This window comes from Lipotes vexillifer, unplaced genomic scaffold (genome assembly GCF_000442215.2).
Source record: "Lipotes vexillifer unplaced genomic scaffold, Lipotes_vexillifer_v1.1 scaffold24, whole genome shotgun sequence".
NCBI classification, from domain to species: domain Eukaryota; kingdom Metazoa; phylum Chordata; class Mammalia; order Artiodactyla; family Lipotidae; genus Lipotes; species Lipotes vexillifer.
Window position 1 is genome coordinate 197,244 of NW_006782914.1, and position 17,593 is coordinate 214,836.

Below are 17,593 nucleotides of genomic sequence, written 5' to 3' on the forward strand. Positions count from 1 at the left end.
ACATTCATGCCTGAATGTAGCACCTTGCTCAGACAGGGTCCTTAATAAATGTTTGTTTAATGAAAGTCTCCGTGACTCTGAGTTATAGAGTGACTTGGCAGTCGAAAGCAAGAGTATCCCAGGACCCATGTCAAAGGGAAAGCAGGAGGGGTATTTACGCCAGGGAAGAGAAGGCTCAAGGAAGGCAAGGAAGAAGCAGATCTCTCCTGGGAGGCTTGCGGGGCAGAACCAGCAGAGCTGGGGTGACAAGGGGGAGACATGAGAGCTCCCAGGTACGATGCCTGTGGTTCAGTGAGGAGTCAGAGTGTGGGTAAAGAGACCCAAGAAATAAGGCTGACTAAGGATAAATCTGGAAGCCTTGCAGTAACTGGAAGCAAAAAAGGGTTTTTAACAGGGGACTGATGTAATGAAAACTGAGTTGAAAACAATCTGGCAGCGGTGTGCAGGATGAACTGAAAGGGAAGGTCTGAGAGGAAGAACATCAGAGAGGTTACAACGGGGAATAAAATCTGGACAAAGGTGGAAACAGTACAAACTCAGGTAACAGGTTTGTAGCGAGCATATGCAAAGGTCTGGACGCTGTTCTAGGAGCGGGATACGGTTATGAAAGAGGTAGACCCAGATCCCCAGCCTTGGGAAACTCATCTTCCAGGAGAGGAAAGAGTAGGAAGGAGATGACTTTTAAGAATTAATGCCTCATTTTATTAGGTAAGGGATTTGAGGAAACATACACATCCAACTCAGAAGGATAAATATAAATGATTTAATCTATTCTCTTTAACATCCCTTTAGATGAAGCAATGAATTGTGTAGGGCTGATCCTATAAAGTCACTCATAGTCAGCTTAAGGCCTGACACTAGAGCATGACTAGGCACAGGCAGCTGCAGAAAGGACTCCCACACCAGGTCCAAGCGTGCAGCTCCTTGAAGTTTGTGGCACTTGATTCAGATAATTAGTAATGGCTGCGAATGGGCTGGGCCCACGGAGAAGTGTTTTGTTTGGCATCATACCTGAAACTTTGAGGAGTCCTGGGCTCTATAACGTCTACCCATCTCCACAGCTGTGTCACCCGTGTAGCCCTTAAAGTCATTAAACCTTGGGAATGCCAAGAGTGGAATGAGGGTCCACCAGGAATCCCCAATTTGGGGGGAGTTTTCCCAACAGGGGCTTTTGAAAACAACTGGGTATTAGAGATTTCGAGGTAAGTTTTGGAAAAAGTCTAGAAGGCAGATATGGATTTGTCTTCAACTGATCACTGAGAATAGTCTTTGATCATCAATGGAGCAGAGGGTAGGGTTAAGGTCCATTACAAAAATTAAGATATGGGCCTGAAGGTAAAGGAAAATCTTGTGTCAGAGACAAGACATTTTTAGGGAATATCCCTAGAACTTTGTGATGACGTTTTTTTTAAAATTCATTTATTTTATTTATATTTGGCTGCTTTTGGGTCTTCGTTGCTGTGCGTGGGCTTTTCTCTAGTTGTGGTGAGTGGGGGCTACTCTTTGTTGCAGTGCACGGGCTTCTCATTGCGGTGGCTTCTCTTGTTGAGGAGTACAGGCTCTAGGCGCACAGGGTTTAGTAGTTGTGGCACACGGGCGCTAGGAATTGTGGCACACGGGCTCAGTAGTTGTGGCGCACGGGCTTTGTTGCTCCATGGCATGTGGGATCTTCCCGGACCAGGGCTCGAACCCATGTCCCCTACATTGGCAGGCGGATTCTTAACCACTGCGCCACCAGGGAAGTCCTATGATGACATATTTAGGCTGGGACAGCGGGTGAATATTCCTAGAGGGTAGGAAAGTAAGGGGAAGGGGTAAGCAAAACAGCAACAACAACAACAACAACAAAACCCAATATTTTGAAGTTGAATGACTGGGAAAATGATGTATGAGACGGTTGGGGTGGGAGGAGGAGGTCAGGAGGAAGTCAATGGTTTTGGTTTTAACCATAAGTGTGGAGTGATGGTGAGGCATCTAGGTGCTGATGTTCATAGGCACTTGAGGCTTCAGATATGGAGTTAAAGAAAGAGGATTGGGCCAAGAAGGGAATTGGGGGTGGGGTACCCACACAGCAGCAAGAGCTGAAGTCAGGAAAAGAAATGAGTTCTCAAAAGGAGTATGAAGCCGAGGGCTAAGCTCTTAGGCTGGGAAATGCTCAGGGTTCAGGGACTGCAGGGGGGCTAGGAACAGGTACAGAGGAATAAGAAGGAGCAATGGGAGAAAAGGAAAAGCCTATCACATCAGCCACGGGCAAACCGATACAAGAAGGAGAAATGGCCAAATGGGTCCAAAGCCACAGACTGAGATCAGAAGAACAAAGATGGAGGGGGAAAAAGTATGGATTAAGAGGTGGGAAGGTTGTATGTAACCTCTGAGGGACTGGTATCATGAGTGTAGTGAAAGCAGAAGCCAGAAATTAAGAGGCAATGGGTATAAAGGAAATGGTAACAGTAGGTATGGGTTATTTATTTGGAAGAAAAAGAAGTTAACCTGCAAAGAGGAGAGGAGGAAGCCAGAGATACAGAAGGAAAACGAGGAGAGGCCTGTATCATGGCAGCCAGGAAAAGAACCAGGCATGTAGTGAGGGGAAGCAGAAAGTGGTTTGGGTTAAAAGAATGGGCTTTCAGCTCCCACAGATTGGTGCTCACCTCCCACTTTACCACTTGCTTTGACATGCTGAGGCTCAGTTTCCTCATCTGTAAAATGGAGGTATAATGTATTGAACTCATTCCAAAAGGTCGTTGTGATGATTGAGCCCTAATGCATGTAGAGCACTTGGTGAAACATTCCAGGTGAGAGTGAAACTGATGCTACAGCTATCAGGTCTTGGCCACACTCTTCAAGGGACTGTTGACACCACATCCAGGTTGTTTGTTCCCCTTGTAAAACAGCAGTAACGGTTGTCATAATATTTTTTAAAAAAGAAAAAATTACTTTGTGGAGATCCGTGCCTTTTGGACATTCTCCAGCTTCTACCTTCCTCTCTGTCTCTATTATTGTAGCATCCCAGCCATGCCTCCTTGTTCATTAGAGATGCTGGCACTTAGCCATGATCAGCCTCTTCTGGTCTCCTGATAGCTCTTGGGCCAACCCTCCCCAGCTTTCTTTGTAAACTCACCTTTTCTTACAAGATTTATCCTCCTCTATTCTGTCATCAAATTTTGGTGTCCCTTAAGACACCCTTCTCAGTCTATACAGTCTCCATAGCTCATATGTCAGCTCAGACACCTCCCCTGAGTTATAGACCGTATATCACCACTTGGATGTTCCAACAATTCCTCCAGCTCAAAATTTCCAAAATCTAAAAGAATTCTCCACACCTCAAAACTGGTCCAGGCTCAGAGAATGGCACACCACCCCTCTAGGTACACAGTCTGGAAACTTAGGAAACATACTTAACACTTTCCTCTCTCCTTACATCATTAGATTTAAATCGTGAGAGTCATGCCAACTTAGTGAACCTGTCTATTTGTCTCTATTTCGACCTCCTAAGACCATGGTGACTCCCTCTCTTACCTGAAAAACTATGGAAGCCTCCCAGCTGCTCTCCTTCACCCACTCCAATACCCCTCCCTCCATCGTATTTTTCCCACTGCAGCCAAAGTGATTCAGATTTTTAAAATGTAGATATGACTTTGCTGATCCCCTGCTTAAAGCCCTTCATTGGCTTCTCATTTCTCTTAAGACAAATTCTAACTTTTCTAATGCACCTGCAAAGCTCTGCAGAGGTGTCCCCTGTCGCCATCGCAAACCCCAATACACCGCATACTGCCCCTGCTCTCTGGGGCCCAGGCCACCAGCTTTCTTCCTGTTCCTTGCTGACCCTTCTTTCTGCTTTGCATCATGTTCGCCCTCCCCCTGCTCCCATCCGTCCCAGGCTACCAGTTCCATTCCACAGCCCCTCCCTGGGACAGGACACTCTGCAGCCACAGGCCTCCCTGCCCGCAAATGGATGTTCTCACTCACTTGGGGAACCATTCAGTAAAGATCTGTAACTCCTCCTCCAAGACCCTGTCTGTTAGCCCCTGGGGGCTGATCACATCTGTCTTGCTCCTTGCGAGAGCCCCAGGAGGCAGCCCCCTGTCAGTGGGGACCCAAATCAGAAAGTGTGGCAGGGAGAACCAAGGTGGCTGGATCACGTTCCTCTGGGAGTGGGGGCAAGAAAGAGAGACAGACCAGGTGTACTGGAGAGAATGAGAAGGAGGGTAGGCTTGGTACCCGGCTGGACAGGTCGCCTCCATGCTGCAAGGTAGAATTTGGTAGGGTCTGGCCAAGCCGGGCAGCACTTCTGCAAGGTGAGAGCCTGCCTTCCCACCCTGGCAGAGGGTCAGGGCTGTATCAGGGCATCTGGGAGCCCCTTTTGGTACTGCAAGGCCCAGAGTACATCCTGACCCCAAAGCACTAGGATACCCGGGTTCTGCTGTGCCCCCAGCAGACTTTGCCCTGGCTCAGACTGGGGACTCTAGCCTGGCATTTCCTTATCCTGAGGTTGTGGGGCATTAAGGTGTCAGGATATCTGTAGTACACATAGCATGGGAGCACAGGCCTGGTTCATCTGGAGGCCAAAGCCCCTGCTTAGGGCCAGGCACCTAGCGTGGGATGCCCCAGTGAATGAGACCACTTTGCAAACAAATGCCTCGAAAGCCAGGTATTTGAGATGGCTTTTGAAGGCCTGTGGCACTTTAGGGCCACACGTGTGTATATGTATGTTTGAGGGTGAGCGGAGGGTATTCCTGGCACAGGGGACATATAAGTAACCTCTCTGAAGTTCTAGGACCTTCCTCCATTCCTGTACCACACCCCAAAGGCCTATGTTCAACCTGTCTGTGTGACCCATTGGAATGTTCTACTGGACAGGAAAACCAATGTGCAAGGAGGAGAGAATCTTTAAGGATCTTTCCAGCTGTGCATTCAGAGATCTAAAAAGCTAACTCCTTTAAAGGGAGTCATTCTGAATAGCCTGGAAATGAACATAAATGACTGAAAGGTCCCTGAATGTTGAGACCAAATGAATCCCATACCAGGCACCAAATGGCATGATTCAGAGCATGGGCTCTGGAGACAGACTCCGTGGATTCCAATCCCATCTCCACGACAAACAAGCTCAGTGCCCAAGGGCAAAATACATACCCACACTCCAGTTTCCTCATTTCATCCTCATTTGTAAAATGGGTACCATCATACTTAGCTCACAGGGTTGTTTTGAGGATGAATGACTTAATATTTGTAAAGTGCTGGGAACAATGTCTGACACACAGCAAATGCTATGTAAGCATTAAAAAAAAAATTCTTTTGGGTCTTTAAATAGTGCTCTTTTAGGCATCTTTATGACATACTTTTGAGCAAGATGAGGAACCAGGCTTCTTTGCCCCATCAAACTTTTCGAAATACAGGCAGCGCTAACTTTGCACAGTAGTGCAGGACAGTAAAAATGACCATGCAAACTGAAACTATGCAAGGTAATCTTAAAAATCAAGAAAAAAAAAATACAACTGTACTGTGACCTTTAAAAATTTTGTTGAAACATGGAAAACTCTCTTAGTATAGGTTTTAAGCGTATATGGAAGTGAAAAAAATAGTAAAACCAATATTTTAATACACGGTAATTTAAAACACTAGAAACATTGCAATTCTTAGTGTTTTTTTTTTTCTTTGTAAAAAAAACTCAGCAAGAGTATTGAACAGTTCTTGCTGCCTTCTTTTTGTAGAACTTAGAACACTGAGGGAACATCTTTTCTATGCCTTGGTGAACTGTCATACTCCTTTATAAAGTTGCATAAGCTTCCAACGTTTTATACTTTGTGCTTTCAACATTGTAACATCTCTCTGAGAGTTTGTTAAACGTGAAGTTTTTGCCCGCATCACTTCCTCTAGGACATCTTTCTCCTTTTTGTCACAACCACTTTCTTCACTTAAGCTTTTAACACTGGTTTCAGGTTTCATCAATATAAACAGAAATAGTGAGGGTCCTGACTGGCAGAAAGTCACAAGGAGCTTACTCAGAATGACGTAAAATTCCACTCTAGAAATTAAAAACCTAAAAACTCAACCTGTTCAAAGAAGCTGTTCATTAACAAAGGAACCAGATGATAGCAGACACATTGCTGACATTTCAGTCTCAACTTATATATATTTAAAAAAAGAAAAAAACTGCCCAACATATGTGCAGGCAGTTTTAGTGCCTTGCACTTAACTGTTAAAGATTATTTAAATGGTAGAATAATAGGATGAATCAGTATAATGAATCAAGCAACTGAATGAATTCAACTATGTCATGAAATTTCTATACTTGCCAGAAATGGATCTTTGATTGTGTACCTAAGATCTCATATAAATCAGAAGAGAAATGTAATTATATATTCTTCAGGAACCTGATGAAAGTTATGGCTTCTTTCCCCCATATTAAGTGCAGCTGAGCAGATACAACATTTTACGCAGCATTTCAGGGAGTTCACAGAGCCCCCGAAATCCACTTAGAAGTCCTGGTTAAGAATCTAGAACTCTATTACTACGTAAAACCCAGCCAAAGTCTGTTGCAGAGACATTGCAAGTCTTGGGAACTTAGAGCACTTTCCAAGAGAAGGTAATCCTTGGAGTGGTCACCGGGGACCAGGAACTGAATGGAATGGTTGCTCTTTCCTTTACACAAGGCTATTCGATCTAAGTCTCTTCAACAAACCACCATCCCTGAAACTCTATTCTGAGAGTATAGGTATTGGAAAACCTTACTGAAAATAAAGACTCAACATTCCGTTGTGGAAAAACACAGCAGAGGGGAGTGGCCAAGACTGACGGAGTAGGAAGACCCTGAGCTCACCTCCTTCCATGGGCACTCCAAAATTGTAAGTATTTACAGAGCAACTATCCATGAAAGTGATCTGAAGGCTAGTAGAAAAGATCTCTACAGCTAAAGATATAAAGAAGGAACTATAATAGGACAGGTAAGAGGGGCATATATGGAGTATAGTCAAGACCCATACCACCAGGTAGGTGACCCACCAACAGGTGGATAATTACAATTGCAGAGGTGCCCCCCAATAAACCAGTGGTCTGGGGCTCACACTGGACTCCCCAGCCTGGGGTGGGGGTGGAGGTCCTACGCTGGGAAGACAAGCCTCCAGAACATTTGGCTTTGAAGGCAAGTAGGGCTTGCTTTCAGGAGACCCAGAGGGCTGTGGGAAATAGAGACTCCACTCTTAAAGAGTGCACACAAAGCCTCACATGCCCTAGGACCAAGGGCAGAAGCAGTAATTTGAAAGGAGCTTGGGTCAGACCCAATGGCTGATCTTGGAGAGCCTCCTAGAAAGGCAGGAGGCAACTGAACCTCAACCTGGGGATGAAGACACCAGCAGCAGCCATTTTGGGGAGCACATCCCACCACAAGGACGCTGGTGCTGGTAAGCACAATTTTGAAATCCTCCCTCTAGCTTATTAGCACCAGGACCTGGCCCATCCCCACTAGCACATTGGCACTAGGCCTGGAACCTCCCAGGCCAGGAAGCTAGCTGGGTGGGGACACAGCCTCACTTACCAGCAGGCCGGCAGCCCTAGGAACCCCTGAGCCTCTAGCCACCCTGGGATCTGGCCCTACCCACAAATGGGCTGGCACTAGCCCTGGACCCAGCTTCACTCATCAGGGAGGCACCAACCCTGGGATCCCTTGGGCCCCAGCCCTGCCCATGTACAGGCCAACCTCAACTCTGGGACCCCTGGGGCCCTGCAGCTAGAGACCCCAGAACCCATCTCTGCCCACCAGTGAGCTGGCAGTAACTCAGAACTTGGCTTCACCCACCAGTGGGTGGACACCAGACTTAGGACCCCCTGGGCCACAGCCCTGGGACAACCAAGGCCCTGAAGCCAGCTGTGTCAGGATCCAGTGTACTCACCAAGGGGCCAACACCAGCTATGGGACCCCTGGGCCTATAGCCAGAGAACCCAGGACCTGGCTCTGCCCATCAGTGGCATGGCAGTAGCTCCAGGACCTGGCCTCACTAGTGGGTGGGCACCAGCCCTGGGAAACCTTGTGCCTGAGCCCCACCCACCAGCTGGCAAAACAACAACTCCAGGATCACAGCAGCCCCACAGCCAGCCATGTCAAGACCCAGCCTACCCACCAGCAGGCAGGCACCACCTCAGGATGCCCCAGGCCCTGGCCCTGGCCAACAGCAGACCTACAGCAGCTCCAGGTCACCTTGAGCCCCTCAGCCAGCCATGTCAGGATTTGGCTATAAAATATATGTCAAAAACAATAAATGTTGAGGGGAGGGAGAAAATGCAGAGTTGTTAAAAGGCATTCAAGCCTTTAAAAAATCAGCAACTTAAAATGACTATATATATATATATATATATATAACAGAAAAAAGAGGAAGGAATCCACACATAACACTAAAAATAGCCATTAAATCACAAGGGAATAGAGCAAAAGAAGAAAGGAACCAAAAAAAAACAAAAACAAAACAAAACAAAACAAAACATCACAAAACAAGCCAAAGAAAATTAACAAAATAGCAATAAGTACATACCAATGAATAATTATTTTTTTATCTTTTTTTTTTTTTTTTTTGGCTGTGCTGCGCAGTATGTGGGATCTTAGTTCTCCAACCAGGGATCAAACCTTTGACCCCAGCAGTGGAAGCACAGAGTCTTAACCAATGGACCACCAGGGAAGTCCCCATTTTTTTTTTTTTTAATAATTACTTTAAATGTAAGTTGACTAACTGCTCCAATCAAAAGACACAGAATGGCTGAGTGGATATGAAAACAAGACCCATATATATGCTGCCTACAAGAAACTCATTTCAGATCTAAAGAAACACACAGACTGAAAGTGAGGGGATGGAAAAAGATATTTCATGCAAATGGGAAAGAAAAAGAAAGCGAGTGCTTATATTAGACAAAATAGACTTTAAAATAAAGACAGTTACAAGAGACAAAGAAGGACATTACATAATGATCAAGGAATCAATCTAACAATAAGTCATAACAATTAGAGATGTATATGTACCCAACTTGGGAGCACCTAAATACATAAAGTGAAATATTAACAGACATAAAGGGAGAAATTGACAGTAATACAATAATAGTAGTGGACTTTAACACCCCACTTACATCAATGGACAGATCATCTAGACAGAAAATCAGTAAGGAAACACTGGCTATAAATGACACATTACACCAGAATAACTTAACAGATCTATAGAACAGTCCATCAAAATGCAGCAGAACACACATTCTTTTCTAGTTCATGTGAATCATTCTCTAGGATAGATCACACCCTAGGCTACAAAACAAAGTCTCAGTAAATTTAAGAAGATTGAAATCAAATCATGCATCTTTTCCCACCACAAAGCTAGGAGAATAGAAATCAATTACAAAGAAAAAACTACAAAATACACAATATAGGGCTTCCCTGGTGGCGCAGTGGTTGAGAGTCCGCCTGCTGATGCAGGGGACACAGGTTTGTGTCCCGGTCTGGGAGGATCCCACATGCCACAGAGCGGCTGGGCCCGTGAGCCATGGCCGCTGAGCCTGTGTGTCCAGAGCCGGTGCTCCGCAATGGGAGAGGCCACAACAGTGAGAGGCCCACGTACCACAAAAAACAAAATAAACAAAAAAAACACACCACAATATAGAGGCTAAACAATATGCTACTAAACAACCAATGGGTCACTGAAGAAATCAAAGAGGAAATTTAAAAAATACCTGGAAACAAAGGAAAATGAAAACAGAAAGAAATCATGAAAACAGAGCAGAAATGAAAGAAATAGAGACTAAAAAAAAAAAGAAAATATCAATAAAACTAAGAGCTGGTTCTTTGAAAAGATAAACAAAATTGGAAAATCTTTAGCCAGACTCATCGAGAACAAAGAGGGCCCAAATCAATAAATCATAAAGAGAAGTTACAACAGGACACCACAGAAATACACAGGAACATAAGAGATTACTACCAACAATTATATGTCAGTAAGATTGACAACCTAGAAGAAATTAACAAATTCCTAGAAATGTACAATCTTAGCAACCTAGAAGAAATTAACAAATTCCTAGAATGTACAATCTCCCAAGAGTGAATCAGGAAGAAATACAAAATATGAGCAGACCAATTACCATTAGTGAAATTGAATCAGAAAAAAAAAAAACTCCCAACAAACAAAAGTCCAGGACCAGATGGCTTCATGGGTGAATTCTACCAAAGAGTTAGAAGATAGTTAACACTCATTCTTCTCAAATTATTCTAAAACTTTTCAGAGGAAGAAACACTTCCAAACTCATTCTACAAGGCCAGCATCACCCTGATATCAAAACCAGATAAAGATAACACACAAAAAGAATATTACAGGCCAATATCACTGATGAACATAGATGAAAAATTCCTCAACAAAATACGGGCAAACCAACGTCAACAATACATTAAAAGGATCGTACGTCATGATCAATTGGGATTTATCCCAGGGATGTAAAGATGGTTCCATATCTGCAGATCAATCCATTTGATTCACCACCTTACCAAACTGAAGAATAAAAATCATAAGATCATCTCCATAGAAGCAAAAAATCTTCTGACAGAATTCAACATCCATTTATAATAAAAACTCTCAACAAAGTGAGAACAGAGGGACCATAACTCAACATAATAGGCCATATATGACAAGCCCACAGCTAACAACATACTCAGTGTTGAAAAGCTGAAATATTCTTCTCTAAGATCAGGAACAAGACAAGGATGCCCACTCTTACCACTTTTATTCAGTATAGTTTTGGAAGTCCTAGCCACAGCAATCAGAGAAGAAAAAGAAATAAAAGGAGTCCACATTAGAATGGGAGAAGTAAGACTGTCACCGTTTGCTGATGATTTGACACTACACATAGAAAATCCTAGCGACACCACCAAAAAACCAAAAAACAAACAAACAAACAAAAAAAACTAGGGCTCATCAGTGAATTCAGTAAAGTTGCAGGAGACTTCTGCAAGAAATCTGCAGAAATCTGTTGCACATCTATATACTAAAAAGAAACTAACAGAAAGAAAATTTAAAAAGCAATCCCATTCACAACCACATCAAAAAGAATAAAATACCTGGGAATAAATCTAAGGAGGTAAAAGACCTATACTTGGAAAAGTATAAGACACCAATGAAAGGAATTGAAGATGACACAAACAGCTGGAAAGCTATATTGTGCTCATGGATTGGAAGAACTAATAATGTTAAAATGATCATACTACCCAAGGCAATCTACAGATTCAATACCAGCTAGAAGGGTGGGATAGGGAGGGTGAGAGGGAGGGAGATGCAAGAGGGAAGAGATATGAGGATATATGTATATGTATAACTGATTCACTTTATTATAAAGCAGAAACTAACACACCACTGTAAAGCAAGTATACTCCAATAAATTGTTAAAAATAAAATAATAAAAAATAAATTAAAAAACAAAAAAACCCCACACCCATAACATTCTTCAAAGAACAAGAACAAGTAATTCTAAAATTTGTATGGAAACAAAAAAGACCCAGAATAGCCAAAACTGTCTATCTTAAGAAAGAAGAACAAAACAGGAGGTATCCCACTCCCTGATTTGAAACTATACTACAAAGCTATAGTCATCAAACTAGTATGGTACTGGCACAAAAAACAGACACATAGATCAATGGAACAGAATGGAGAGTGCAGAAATGACTCATACTCATATGCGCAATTAAGCTACAACAAAGAGCAAAGAATATACAATGGGGGAAAAGACAGCCCCTTCAATAAATGGTATTGAGAAAACCAGACAGCTACATGCAAAAGAATCAAACTGGACTACTTTCTCACACCATATACAAAAATAAATTAAAATGGATTAAAGACTTCAAAGTAAGACCTGAAACCATAAAACTTTTAGAAGAAAACACAGACAATAAACTCTCTGACATCAGTTTTAGCAGTATTTTGGGGGATATGTCTCCTCAGGCAAGGAAAACAAGAGCAAACAAATAAATGGGACTATGGCAAAAAATCTTTGGTACAGCTAAGGAAACTATCAGCAAAATGATCACCTACTGAATGGAAGAAGATATTTTCAAATGACATATCCAACAAAGGTTAATCTTCAAAATATACAAAGAACACATACAATTCAACATCAAAACACAAACAACCCAATTATAAAATGGACAGAGGATCTGAATAGACATTTTTCCAAAGAAAACATGCAGATGGCCAACAGGCACATGAAAAGATGCTCAACATCTCTAATCATCCAGGAAATACAAATCAAAATCACAATGAGATATCACCTCACACCAGTCAGAATGGCTATCATCAAAAAGAGAACAAATAAGTATTGGTGGGGATGTGGAGAAAAAGGAACCCTTGTGCACTGTTGGTGGGAATGTAAATTGTTGCAGCCACTATGGAAAAAAGTATTAGGGTTCCTCAAAAAATTAAAAATAGAAATACCTGTGACTCAGCAATTCCACTTCTGGGTATTTACGGAAGAAAATGAAAACACTAATTCAAAAAGATATATGCACCCATATGTTTATTGCTGAATTACTTACAACAGCCAAGATATGGAAGCAACCTAAGGGCTCATCAACAGATGAATGGATAAAGAAGATGTGGTGTGTGTGTGTGTGTGTGTGTGTATGTGTGTGTGTGTGTGTGTATAAAATGGAATATTACTCAGCCATAAAGAAGAATGAACTATTACCATTGGTGACAACATAGATGGACCTAGAGGGTATTATGCTAAGTGAAATAAGTTTGACAGAGAAACACAAATACTATATGATTTCACTTATATGCGGAATTTAAAAACCAAAACAAATATAACTAAACAGAAAGAAAGTCATAGGTACAGAGAAAAAACAGGTGATTGCCAGAGGGGAGGGGTCTGGGGGAGGAAAAATATAGGTGAAGGAGATTAAGAGGTACAAACTTTTAGTCACAAAGTAAGTGAATTATGGATATGAAATGTACAGTGTGGGAATATAGTCAATAATTATGTAATATCTTTCTATGGTGACAAATAACAACTAGATTTACCATGGTGATTATTTTGAAATGTATAAAAATATCAAATCACTATGTTGTGTACCAGGAACCAACATAGTGTTGTAGGTCAATTATACCTCAAAAACAAACTCATAGAAAAAGAAATCAAACTTGTGGCTACCAGAGGCAGGGGGTGGAGGGATGCAGAATTAAATGAAGGTGGTCAAAAGGTACAAACTTCCGGTTATAAGATAAATAAGTACTAGGGATGATAAAGTACAATATGATAAAGGTAACTGGGAGGAAGATGCAAGAGGGAGGAGATATGGGGATATATGTATACGTATAGCTGATTCACTTTGTTATAAAGCAGAAATTAACACACCACTGTAAAGCAATTATACGCCAATAAAGCTGTTTTAAAAAAGATAATTAACACTGCTGCATCTTATATGTGATAATTGTTAAGAGAGTAAATCCTAAATGTTCTCATCACAAGAAAAAAATATTTTTTTCTATTTCTTTAATGTTATATCTGTGTGAGATGATGGATGGTCAGTAAATCTATTTTGATAATCATTTCAGAATGTATGTAAGTCAAATCATTATGTTGTACACCTTAAACTTATAAACTGCTGTATGTCAATTACATCTAAATAAAGCAGAAAAAAATATGCTTTCCAAGAAAAAAAAAAAGAAGAGAAAACCACATCAGAATCAGCAAATCAAACTGAAAATTGTCCTGCACAGGAGACCAGCTGTTGTGGGGAGCTCGGTTGCTGAGTGGCACCTGAGCCTACTGCTGGTGGCATCAACTATGTCCTCTCTTTTCCTCCTGCTTCCCCACTTCTTTTTTCTTCCTCTCCTTTTATTCTTCCTCTCCTATTCTTCTTTCCTACTGCCTCTGTCATAGGCCCATGTGCACTGCTTCATCAAGTCCATGGTGCAAGAGATTTTAAGCTTCGTCAAAGCCAATAGGAAAAGATTGTCCTGAGTGAATCATGTTGAATTCAATAGACAACCTGAGAATGCCTCAGTGATGCCCATGAAACACCTTCTTACTGAAGAAGCTTACCCTTTGGGGGAAGTAATTTTGAGCAAGGAAGAATATTGGGGAATGCTTTTTTAAAAAATTTATTTGGCTTGAAGGGAAAAAGATTGCCTAAACAAAATCTGCTGATGAAGTCATAGAATGACTCCACCTCTGGAATGAGCTTCATTTTCATGTATTTTGGTAAGAAATTTGGCTCTCAATTGGGAATTCAGTCACTCTACCCACTCAAGGGCAAGATGATAAGGTTCTATCAGACCAAGCGTCTAAACGAACCTGAGACTCTACCAAGGTCAGAAATGCTGCACTTCAAGCCAAAAGATCTGTCTTGGGCTTGCTTGTTTTGACTTGTAACTACAAATTTGTCTTGTCTAAGTGTCCAATCACATTATAAAACAGAACGCCCATCTCTACAGTACAGCATCCTCTGAAGTAAGAGGAGTCGTTAATGTACATTTTGGGGGATTCTCTAATTTTTCTGACCCTCTGATTTCCACAGGACTTTAAGTTGCTTCCCCTGAGTTCAAGCAACGCAAGATGGTTTTGGAAGTGCTGAACCCAAGGCATTATAACATCACCAGCATGGTGACCGAAGCTGCACCTGTTGCCAGCATTGCAATCCTGCTGCTCACTGGCTTTCTTCTCTTGGTTTGGAATTATGAGGACACATCCTCAATACCAGGTAAGTCAGTCATTTATTTCTGTACCTAAGAAGATTGTTTTCTTGGGCTTTTGATCCATGAGGGTAAAGGAAATTTTGCAAAACGATGAAGAGCAAACCTGGGAAGATGGCTGAAGGCCATGGCACATAAGCAAATGAGGACTCAGGTGAAAAAATTTTAGCCAATTATCTGCACATGTTTATTGAAAACATTAAAACAATATCTTACATAATCCCTTCCGGTCTCCACTTCGCTTTGGTAGAATAGACTTGGCACTAGTATCCTTTAAAGTAAGTTTAAGATGGAGTGGAGCAAGGTAAAATTCCAGGATTGGTTTTTTTTTTCTTTTGATTCAAATTCATTCCAGTTTTGCTCTAAAGGTGAAAAAGTCTCTGGAATGCCTTCTATACTCCTTTCTGTCTCCCTCCCACTTTACCTCATCCATGTCCTCTGCCCTCTCTCTTTTTTGAACTTATTCCTTCTCTTTATCCCATTCTTCATTTTTCTTTTATTCTTGGGAATGGTGGTTATGTTGGTGACATCATAAGGGCTGGATGGGACCTGGACAGCGGGAGAAAATTGGGGACCACTATAGTTCCCTTGAAAACCTAAAAAAAACTTCCACAAGCTCTGTGGGTCAATCAAAAGTAGAGTATAATATAATTATCCAGATAATTCCAGTAGAAACCCCATCACTCCACACTACCAGATTAACTCAGAATTCTCAGAAATATCAGACGGTTTTTTAGTTTTCAGGGAAAACTCCTCATAGCAGGCATCTGTCCCCAGTTCCATAAGATATCCATAAGATATCCGATAAGGCTTTATTTCAAGAGCAGAGTCATTACACACTTTCAAGCGTCGTGGGCCTCTTCACAGAGTGATGTCGAGTGGGAGTGTGGCGCTGCTGCAAAGTGCCCTGGGTCTGGATTCTCTATCGTTTTCCAGAGAACTGACTCTCTCTCTGCCCAATTCAGCCTGGTATTTTAGTTTACTTTAAGGCCCAATGGAATGGAATGTTTAGTTTGTTTTGTTCTCTATACCTGATGGGGGTCTGAAGGAAGACTGTTCCACAGTCTTTTAACTTGAACCCCTTCCCCACCACTGCTCCTTCCTCACCGGATTTCTCCTCCCCCAGTGTGCACCCAAGTCAGGGTCCGTGAAAGGTAGAGGTGAGGGAGGAGGTATTTTTTAACAACTCCCCCCAGGTGTTTATGTTGCAGGTGATAGTAGAACTCCCTTGGACCTTTGGGGAGAGGCAAACACAAGAACTGGCATCCTTGAAGCCCTGGACCAGGAGCCTAGGTGGTAGCTCACCCTGTCCACCACCTCTGGGCTGGGGACATCATGCTGTCATACACTGATAGTCTATGACACTATCACATAGTCCTGTGGTTCTCAGCCCTGCCTGAGGAGGGTCCCCATGTGGGTTTTTGTTTTTTTTAACATCTTCCCAGGTGGCTTTCCTGAGCAGTCAGGGTTGAGAGCCACAGAATGGAGCCCAACCCGTTCATTTGACAGAAGGGGAAACTGAGCCTCAGAGAAGGGCTCTGCCTTGCCCAGGCAAACCGTTGTGACAAGTATGAGTAACTGTGGAGTTCAAACTCCTCATTTCATGGGGGAGGGGTTAAAGCCACAGAAGGGAGATGGCTTGCCAGCATCTCAACTGGAAGGAAAGTGGCAATAGGGGGAGCAGAGGAACCACCAGGAAGACCTAAATCCCAGGGAGATGATCATTTTGCTACCAGGGAGCTTATAGTTCCATGCTTTCCTTGGGAAAATGTGAGGTCTGGTCAGAACCTTCTAGTTCTAGAAACCTCTGGCCCAGGCTGAGATCCCATGACTCCTGGTTGGGGAAGGGAAGGTGAGGACACTGGCCTAGTTGGATGGGTCTTGCTGACCAATACTTCTGAACTCCTTTTGCCAGATCCCTCCAATCACTGGCTCTCTGGGTTCTTAGCTTTATACATATGGGGAATCTCAGGGTCAGTGAAGCCAAAGAGTTGAGAGGGTACAATGAGCCAAAGCCCTCTAGTAAGTTACGGTTTTCAAAGCAGTTTCACACCCACTTTCTCTTGTGAAGCTCTGGGCACTCTGGTGAGTTGAGTGTGTTGATGCCTATTTTACAGATGAAGAAACTGAGACTTAAAGAGGCTAGGTGTCCATAACTAGTAAGTGATGAAACTGGGACTCAAATCTAAGCTCCTGAGAGGCCCTGCATTATCAGGTGATGGGGACAGGGGGGTCGAGGAGTGTGCAAAGGTGACACACATAGGCAGAGGACTTAGTGCCAGCGAGGGCCGGGAGGGTTTGGAGAGGAAAGAATCATTCCTATTTGGGGGTTTTGTAAGCTTCAATTTGGGGAAACTGCCCCAGTTCACTGATCTCTGCTAGGACTACAGTTACCTGGCACCTGGCAGCTCTCCCTTCCCCAATGATACAGGGCGATGCCCAACCTTGCACGTGGGTCCTCTCCCCCAGAGGCCCTCTCTGTCCTGGGCACCACATTCTTTATGGGAGCACTGGAAAAAAAGGACATGGCAATAGTCTCCTTCTGTCCATTAAAAATACAGAAAATGCACAAATAAACATGTCATCACAGACGAGGACAAGAATTAGGATGTTAGCATCATCCTGGAAACTCCTCTTGTGCCTTTTCAATCATACCCTCTCTCATTTCCAGAAGTAAACAACCTTCTATTTCTTAACGATCGCTCTCCTGCTTTTTAAATAGATTTTTCACCTAATTTCATATTCCAAACAACAAACTTTAGTTTTGCCTGGTTCTACATGCCTTAGCAATAGAATCCTACATTATTCATCTGTCTTGCTTTTTTGCTCACTTTTTTGCCTGTGGGTTTCATCCAGGTTGTGGCATGCAGCTGCAGTTCATATGGTAT

The 17,593-nt window shown here is 42.7% G+C and overlaps 1 protein-coding gene across 2 annotated transcripts in view; it reads left to right on the plus strand.

Annotated features, from left to right (window-relative positions):
- CYP19A1 (cytochrome P450 family 19 subfamily A member 1) overlaps positions 1-17,593 on the plus strand; it is a 49,294-nt gene that overhangs the window by 1,669 nt on the left and 30,032 nt on the right. Inside the window, exon 2 of one of the 2 annotated variants that reach the window (XM_007455520.1) lies at positions 14,531-14,713. In XM_007455520.1, coding sequence (XP_007455582.1) covers positions 14,569-14,713 — 145 coding nt within the window. In that variant the 5' untranslated portion in view covers positions 14,531-14,568. Of the gene's footprint in view, positions 1-14,415; positions 14,714-17,593 lie in introns of those variants that run through there. The other variant, XM_007455519.1, reaches the window with a different exon arrangement.